The sequence below is a fragment of the Siniperca chuatsi genome, linkage group LG16 (assembly GCF_020085105.1).
Source record: "Siniperca chuatsi isolate FFG_IHB_CAS linkage group LG16, ASM2008510v1, whole genome shotgun sequence".
In the NCBI taxonomy this organism is placed as follows: Eukaryota; Metazoa; Chordata; class Actinopteri; order Centrarchiformes; family Sinipercidae; genus Siniperca; species Siniperca chuatsi.
Window position 1 is genome coordinate 8,265,427 of NC_058057.1, and position 8,371 is coordinate 8,273,797.

The window sequence follows — 8,371 nt, forward strand, 5'->3', positions numbered from 1 at the left end:
GGAGAATGCTCCACTCAAATCAGATATGCATGAAACAACAGCTCCGCAGCCAGCCTGACGCAGGTGATTTCATGCCACTTTCAAGAGAATCTTGAGTGGGCAATTTAAGGTGAGGATCCAATCAAAAAATGCTCTCCTACAAAACCCATAATAAACTTGATTTACTGGTACTATTTGGCTGCTGGCCTGTCCAAAAGCCTCCCAGACCATCACTTTGTAGTTTTTAAAGTCACAGTGAAATTAAAATAACTGTCAAATATTATAAACTATTTGTATAACTTGTAGTACTGCTTGGGAAAAAAAGGTTGTTTTTAGTGGCTACAAATTGTGTGTGAACAGCCATAATACAAAAATTCTATTAATGCAATAACAGATCTTGGGACCTGCAGGTTCTCAAAGTTCAATGACTTGCAACATCATATGATAGCAGTAACCTTTTCCTAAGACACAACAGATGCATCCCAGTAATCGTGATTTTACCCTTTTGAGAAATCCATAATTTTTGACAGCTCAAGATTAATAATGTTTTGTCCAATAAACAGCTGACCTGAACAATCCTGTGGCTGATTACAAATAGCCTCCTTAAATGCCGTTGTCAGTTGTTAATGGGAAAAAAGACTGAGCCAATGAAAAACTGCAACACAATTTCTGGTTTGGACCAATCCAAACTAACTAGGTGAGAAGAGGTGAAGTGGTGAATGCTGGGAGAGCGCAAATTCAATCTAAGTAGGAGATCCAGGGATATTCTGGAGGTGAAGCATATTTTGGCTCTTAACTAATAAAACTGTTTAAAAATTAAGCTGATTTCCTTATGCACCTCAAGCAAACATTTGTGTGAAGATGCAAAATGAGGCTGACATTCATTTTTTATGGGGAGACTCCAGCTATAACATCTGATGACATCATAGGTCTGAGAGTGTGTTCTGGGGTTTGTGGCCTCCAGTAAATTCTTCCTATTGAAGTTACTTTGTCGCTCTCCAGGGTTAGAGCAGGTAACTAAAGAGTTAGAATTGATTATAGGATGAGCAGATATAACCGTTTCCGCTGGTAAACTGTATTAGTCAGGATTCAGACCCAAATAATTCACTGCCCACTCAGAGAAGCTGCTTCGGAGGAGTTCATTTCTACATTAGATGGACCTCTACTGACTTCTAGTGGTGTTAAAAAGTAAATTCAGGTGTAGGACGATTCACAAGCTTTCTGCTTTGACTCAAAGATAATGCTGCAAGGGTGGGGGAAATATTCAGGTTCTTTACTTCTATAAATTAGTAATACCTTAATGTAAAATACTCCCTTACAAGTTAAAGCCCTGCATCTTAAGCACAGGTACAGAAGCAGCTATAATCAGCAAAATGCACTGAAAGTAACAAAGGTGAAAGTACTTGTTATGCTAAGTGGCCCCTTTCATAGTGTTATATAGACTGTATGATTATTGTCGCTGATGCATGAGCAGCATTTTTATTGCACTTGTTCGAAGTGGACCTGATTTTAATACTACACATTATAAAGTGGTGGGTTGTTTAATCTGCAAAGTCTTATGAAGGCATGTCTGTCAATAATTGACTCCTAAAAACCTTAATTTGCAGAAAAATTGGAATAGAAACTGCCGTCACACTAGAATTACATAAAAGTAGACTGTATTAGAAATGTATTTGTGTTTTTTATTTAAAGGTTGGAATATTCCTACAAATCTGGCGTTTTTAAAAAACTTTTAATAGGAAAATAAAAGTTAACGTTGATAAAGAGATTTTTTGTTTTTCAAGCAAAATATTCTAGAAAATATGCAAAATAACTGTAGCAACTGTAGCTGTCAGATAAATGTAATGGGGTAAAAGTATAATATTTCCCTCTAAAATGTAGTGGAGTAGAAGTATAAAGTAGCATAAAATGGAAATACTCAAGTATAAATATCTCAAAACTTTAAGTACAGTTTATTTCCATTTTACATTACATAATTAAATGTACTTAGATATATTCGACCACTGTGATGCTCAAACCATGGATGGATTATGAGAGTATGGGTACCTGAGCGCAGACATGTACTGTAAAAGGCCCCCACTTATCTACCAGAGACACATTGCCCTCAGCGAATACTCAATATTACAGAGTCAAGCTTGAAATAATGTAACTGGGACATGCCTACTCTTGACTGAGCTCTGTTATTAACAAGAAATATAATGCTAGCTTAATTGTTATAGGCTAATAATTTAAGCTATTTACTATCGAAAAGTAAAGTGAGAAGCTTAACATTAGCTACTTTACTGTATCATGAAGAGTTGTTTGGTGAGTCTTCATTTTAATCATTTTTAAACATTAAATGTTATTAACAAGAAATGTTAATAACAGTCATTTTAAACAGAAACAGATTTGGGGCCCCCTGACTCTTTGGGCCCCTGGGCCTGTGCCGAGTTGGCCCGTACAGTACACCCATAGCTGACACATAAATTTACATTTGTTTAAACCCTTTAATAAATATAAAATGATCCCGTTCAGTAAGCTTAATTTAGGTTTAGATTTAAGTAGAAATTTAGTAGACATTTTGACTTGTCATAGTAGGTAAAGAAACACTAGTAACCTATATATTCCAAACTTCTTTCGTTTCTACATCGTTCTAATCGATGTGTTGGAAGAAAAAAAGCACAAAAAGGTATATTGCAATAACATTATATACTAAAGCATAATGGCAATAAAATAAAGCAATACAAGGAACAAAATAAAAACACCATAATACAATACAGGCACATTATAATTTGATGTAGAGAGGGACAAAACCTGATGTTACCCCTGTAGTACTACTTGTTTTTCCTTTATTGAAACGTAACAACAAATACTCAGATATTATACAGCAGTAACATAAGGTGCGTTATTGTACACAAGAACTTTAATTTACATAAAAAACATAAATAAGTGCTAAAAAATTGCCCCAAAAAACTACTACGTTTTTATTTTAAAAAGGATTATAAAGAAGACTCACCAAACAACTCTTCATGATACAGTAAAGTAGCTAATGTTAAGCTTCACACTTTACTTTTCGATAGTAAATAGCTTAAATTATTAGCCTATAACAATTAAGCTAGCATTATATTTGGGGAAGACTAAAAGAAAAAATGCTTTTGTGTATGTGAAGTGTACTCATTCAAATAGTATGGTTTACAATAAAACACAAAGAGTAACTATAACATTAAAATGTAGCTTTATCAACACAGTATGGGCTGCTTTATTTCAACATATCTCCATGGACGTTACGTACGAGGGGGGGATGCCGATGCACGGCACTTCCGGGTCTGGCCGTGCGGAGGAGAGGCGTAGGCGCAGCAGCATCCAGAGGTACAAAGAAGACGGCGACAATGGCCGATATATCACTGTATCTCACTAACGTTAATGTGTCGATAGGACAGACCATGGATTTGGAGCAGGTCGGTAAACGGTTTTCTCTTTTAAATCACCACATTTTCTCGTTACCGTTTTGTTTACTCAGTGTGGCTAATGATGTCGCCCAGTGCCTGTGGTTGGTCATGATATTACACTAAAAAATGGAAATATTTATCTATTTTTCATGAAGTCATTCAAAGCCTTGCAACACAGCTGACTCCTTTATAAGGTAGTCCCATAATAACACACACTGGCTTTATGTTTGCTTTATGTGTTGTGATGTCTTCCCAGACTCAGAGCCCTAACCCGGGTAAAGACTTTGAGAGTGTGGAGCTGGGAGAGCTGGACAAGAGAGAGGAGCAGCAGCAGAGGGAGAAGGTTCCTCGCAGGATCATCCATTTCTCCAGCGGGGAGACCATGGAGGAGTACAGCACCGACGAGGAGGAGGGAGAGGACAAGGAGCCGGAGAGGAAAGACCTGCTGTCCTCCCCGGTCGATGCGGTGAGGGTGAGGAACGGTGGAGGGACGGGGAATTTGTGTGTGTGGGTACAAGGAGCTAAATGAGGACAAGGGGAATGATGGAGGAAGGGCAGAGTGTGTGAGAGGGACACGGAATTTGTGTTTTCTGCAAATTATTCAAATAAGGAACAATAAGAGACACAAATCTAGTCCTTTACAAATATAAAGTGTCCTCTTGCCTGTACATTTTTGTGTTGCAGTCAAAGTTGACCTGGGGTCCATACTTCTGGTTTCACATGTGGAGAGCTGCCACATCCACCATCTCAGGTTTGTTCATTAACTTCATTATTTACAACATGAGGGACCTTGGGTCTGTATCATGAAGCAAGATTATCTATCTTTAAACTTGACTCAAGTCTTCTGGTATCATAACGCCGGGCAGATCACCATGGTAACCTATGCTGCACAGCTGCACCGGAGCAGGTTAACGTCAGTGGAGGAGCTCAAAACTTGTCAACAGCTCGAATACTGACCAATCAGCTCAATGTAAAATTGAGTCATCATTCCTACAGGATGCCAACATGGACAAAATGATTGGGTTTACAATAGAGTGACAAGTAATAAAAAGCAATAGGGGCATTTTCATAAACCAGTAGAATCATTTTGCCTGCCATGATAATTATATCAGAGATAGAAGAAACATTTTTTTACACAACCATGTGTCCACGCTGGTTTTAAAAAAGGGTTTCTGACAAACAGAGATTGTAGTTTAACACACTGACAGTCTAATGAATGGGGATTATAGCTGCATATTAATTGCACATACTTTTGCGCACACTGATAATCAGCTCAGTATATTATAAATGCAACATTTCAGTCAGACCTTATCAGGCATTCCTTTCTTTACCTGAGTACTTTTCCTCTGGGCTATTGCAGCAAGAAGAGCATTACTTTACCATTTTTAAGTGTATCACGTATTCATGTTAGTTTATTCGTCATGAGATTAAAAAAAACAAACACACACACCAAAATGTCACTATGTAAAATAAATGTATTATCACTTTATTTTCATGTTGAAAAATCCAACCGTATTTAACAAGGCCTCTATTAGGGCTGTCCCTTTTTCCAAGAGTCAGGTTTGAACAAATTCAAACTAACACATAATTCGTTCGAAATCATTCGTAATGCGTGAGATACAGTGAGCTGTGACTGTCACATCAGCATGTGTGGCCAGCGATATTCATTCGTCGGTGTTCAGAGAGTGTCTCACCCTTCAGTATTTCCGTATCGTCTTTATATTTTCCCGTGTGGGACCACACAACTGCACCCTGTGTCCTGAGTAGGCGAGGCTGTAAAGTTGACGTTGCTCTACTCGTTTCTAGCCTTAGCCTTACTTTTAATATTTTAAATTTAATTCGTTATGCTTCTACAGGTTCTTGTTATGATTGCAGTGATATAATCCCCCAACGGGTATCATCACTGTTTAATCCAATTTCCTGTGAAGTACTCCACTCATGGTTCTGATGATGTTGCATGTGATTGGCTTGTAATTAAGAACTCCGCCCAGAGTGAACTGAGCTAGTTGATAACCAGCTTCGTGATACAAGTTATCCAGGATCACCGTTGTCAGGCTCAGGGAAGCCAGTTAGCTCAGAAAGAGATCTATGCTCAAATGCAGATTTCCTTTAAAAATGTCATGTAAGATTTTTTTTTACCAATGTTTTTAAATTATATATTATGTTACTGAAGCTGTAGACCTGTCTAGAGGATTCGATACAAAGACGAAATGGTACCTTTTTTTTTTTTTTATTCACAGAAATGTTGCCTAATTCAAAATGGAAACTAGAATTGTAGTCATTGATTAGTCCAAAAAGGGTGCTGCATCATTTGTTGAGGATATTCGATGCAGACTCGTATTTTATTATCTTCAGATTCAATTGCTCCTTACTCTTTTCCAGCCTGTGACTACCTGGGGGAGAGGATGGCCTCCCTCTTCGGGATAACGTCAGCCAAATATCAGTACGCTATTGATGAATACTACAGGATGAAGAAAGAGGTATGTTGCACTGAGGTTCTGTAGTTATGAATCCATGTTATTGTGATTTTGTATTTGTTTACGAGCGGATGTAATTTCTTTCTGGTGTCTTCGTGTCAGAGGGAGGAAGAGAAAGAGGAAAGCCGCCTGTCAGAAGAAGCAGAGCGATCCTTTGACCAGCTACAGTCTCAGGAAGACGAGGACGAACCGATCACCATGACAGGCCAGTCGGAGGCGGCTGCCGCTCAACCTGATGTGTCCTATCAGATCGAGAATGAAAATCAGGCACCTTCGAGCACCATCAGAGTCCCTGCTATCGTCACGGCAACCTAACCATCCCTAGAAATGGACGTTTGCGCTTTAAATGTCTGTTTGATTGTTAAAGAAGGAACACTGTCTTGTTTCACCGAGCACCGTTTGGTTTGTGTACGACGCAGCTTTAGATGGGCAGTGCTGCTGTATTGTGGTTGTTTGGCAAGGACAGTCGTGGCGGAGTTACTCCTCTGACTGCTAAGTGTCTCTTTGCAACAGTGTAGCAACTGATAAAGTCGCTGCTGGATAATGGAGCAACATATTTGGATCTTTGGAGACATTAAAATTTCTAAAATTAGAATTGTGTTATAAAAAAACATACAATATGAGTTAGAAAATATTATCTTATGTGCCAATTTATCTGCTAATGCATAGTTTTGCTCACATTGTTAGCCCGTTTAGAACAACAGTCTTCCATTTTATCAGTTGCTACAGCAGCCTCCCAGATTTGAACGTTTGCTGTGGGGTGAAGGTTAAATGTTGCTCCCCTGTGCCTCTGATGGACCGGACACTGTGCCTAAATCACCAATACAGCCAAGTCAGTGACAGATGTGGACGGAGCATATATTTGAAAATGATTTTAAAGTGTTTGAAGACGTAAAATAGCTTTTAATTCAGTGAGTTTTTCAAATATTTGACGCATGTACAACAGCTGTTTTGTCCAGATCTGGTCAAACTGGTGCATTCATGATACACCTGGCTGCACCAAAGAGATGGCCACTTTAACGCTCCCTCACCTGTTTGCTTTCTGTGTTTTTGTATTAATGCTTATTAAGCTTGTATTTTACCCTCAATGTCTGTGTGGAAGCACTGAGCAGATTTAGCCACATTTTGTTAAAAAACTATGAAAACGGGTTTATGTGTTCTATGTTGCTCTTATTATCTGCCTTATCTACTATGGACATAAGCATAGTAGATGTAGGGTGTAAGCCTTTGATAATGGCAGGGAGCATTGTTACACTAAGTCTGTATAAAGACATTCAAACTTACATTTTTAACTGTTTTTAGCACGCTTTTTGATATTTTTGTATTTATTTTACTGAACTGACGGAGCACTTAATTTAAGCATTTTTTCTATTTATTTAGTAAGTAACACTGTATTGAAATGTTAATAAAATCAGAGTTATTGTCTGACTTTTATACTTGTCTGTTTGTCAAAATATTATTTTAAGTTCAATTTTATCAACATTTCATAATAGGTTAACCCTGACAGGTTGAACAGTTCCACATGGAAAATCTGTTATTTTCCCTAAGTCAATGTTGGCAGTTCTGCTGTCTTGTCTGCTCATGGAAAGACTCATAGTGGTGCTACAGTGTGAGTGATGTCAGCGATTGTCTTTGTCACTGGTAACAAAGAGCCTGTGTTGTTCTGTACGCAGACTGCTCTGAGGTCACAGACCCCGTCCACTCGCTGCACAATGTGTCCATTCTCGGGTCAGAGTGGGTTTCTGTGGTCCAGAACGACCTCCACAGCAGTCACGCCCTCAGTCAAACATGCCACACGCCAATCAAAACTGGACAACATGCAAAGTAATAGCTGGTATTGTCATGAACTACAGCATTTCATTTGTTACAGCAATGATGAATAGGGTTTTTTTCATTGTGCAAAACATGTTTCCCTACAATTTCTGCATTTTCATTGTGACTTCACATTGGTTGGGTAAAAGGTTTGAACACAGCAAAAATCTCCATCTTATCAAGTCATTTTTGTGTATGATTAAGTCTTTCTTCTTAAAACAAATCCAATGTCTGTTGATGCTGTGAGATTATTTCGACCTGTTTCCAAAACCAAACCCTGTTTCTGGAAATGAGTTCCACTGAAGACAGAATTAGGCAGATTGCTGCACTAGACTCTAGAAAAATGACTGCTGATTCTAAAAAAAATACTTGAAAAAAGTAGTTTGTGTCAGAAACAGATTTAAATGATGTCATTTCAATACATATTTGTTTCAGTTTTAAAGGCATAGTTTCCTATTTTGGGAAATATGCTTCTTCACATTCTTGCTCAGAGTCAGATGAGAAGATTGATACCACTCTAGCCAGTAAGTTTTAATTCACCTATTTATTGTTTATCTGGGGGTTTCTGATTACTGTACCAGAATTTGACAAGTAATTTAGTTTGTTGTCCCAAAATCATTGTTTTCTCATTTCCTTCAAGACAAAAAAACTCCACTTGTCTCCGAAGTGATATTT

At 38.1% G+C, this 8,371-nt stretch overlaps 1 protein-coding gene across 2 annotated transcripts; it reads left to right on the forward strand.

Moving 5' to 3' along the window:
* Nucleotides 1-3,251: 3,251 nt before the first annotated feature.
* On the forward strand, nucleotides 3,252-7,318 carry zgc:153383 (uncharacterized protein LOC751751 homolog). Of its 2 annotated transcripts, none has more exons than XM_044169760.1 (5): nucleotides 3,252-3,416; nucleotides 3,664-3,873; nucleotides 4,092-4,158; nucleotides 5,790-5,887; nucleotides 5,987-7,318. In XM_044169760.1, exons 1-5 carry the CDS (start codon nucleotides 3,348-3,350, stop codon nucleotides 6,197-6,199), a joined length of 657 nt encoding a protein of 218 aa, XP_044025695.1. In that variant the 5' UTR covers nucleotides 3,252-3,347; the 3' UTR covers nucleotides 6,200-7,318. The 2 variants fall into 2 exon arrangements, with proteins under 2 accessions (XP_044025695.1, XP_044025694.1); XM_044169759.1 differs by having other exon boundaries at nucleotides 3,253-3,416; nucleotides 3,664-3,879.
* Nucleotides 7,319-8,371: the final 1,053 nt, after the last annotated feature.

Coding starts and splice junctions, on each gene's coding strand:
- zgc:153383 (XM_044169759.1), top strand. CDS start 3,348: ATGGCCGATATATCACTGTATCTCACTAACGTTAATGTGTCGATAGGA. Junction 3,417..3,663: donor AGACCATGGATTTGGAGCAG/GTCGGTAAACGG, acceptor ATGTCTTCCCAG/ACTCAGAGCCCTAACCCGGG. Junction 4,159..5,789: donor TGCCACATCCACCATCTCAG/GTTTGTTCATTA, acceptor ACTCTTTTCCAG/CCTGTGACTACCTGGGGGAG.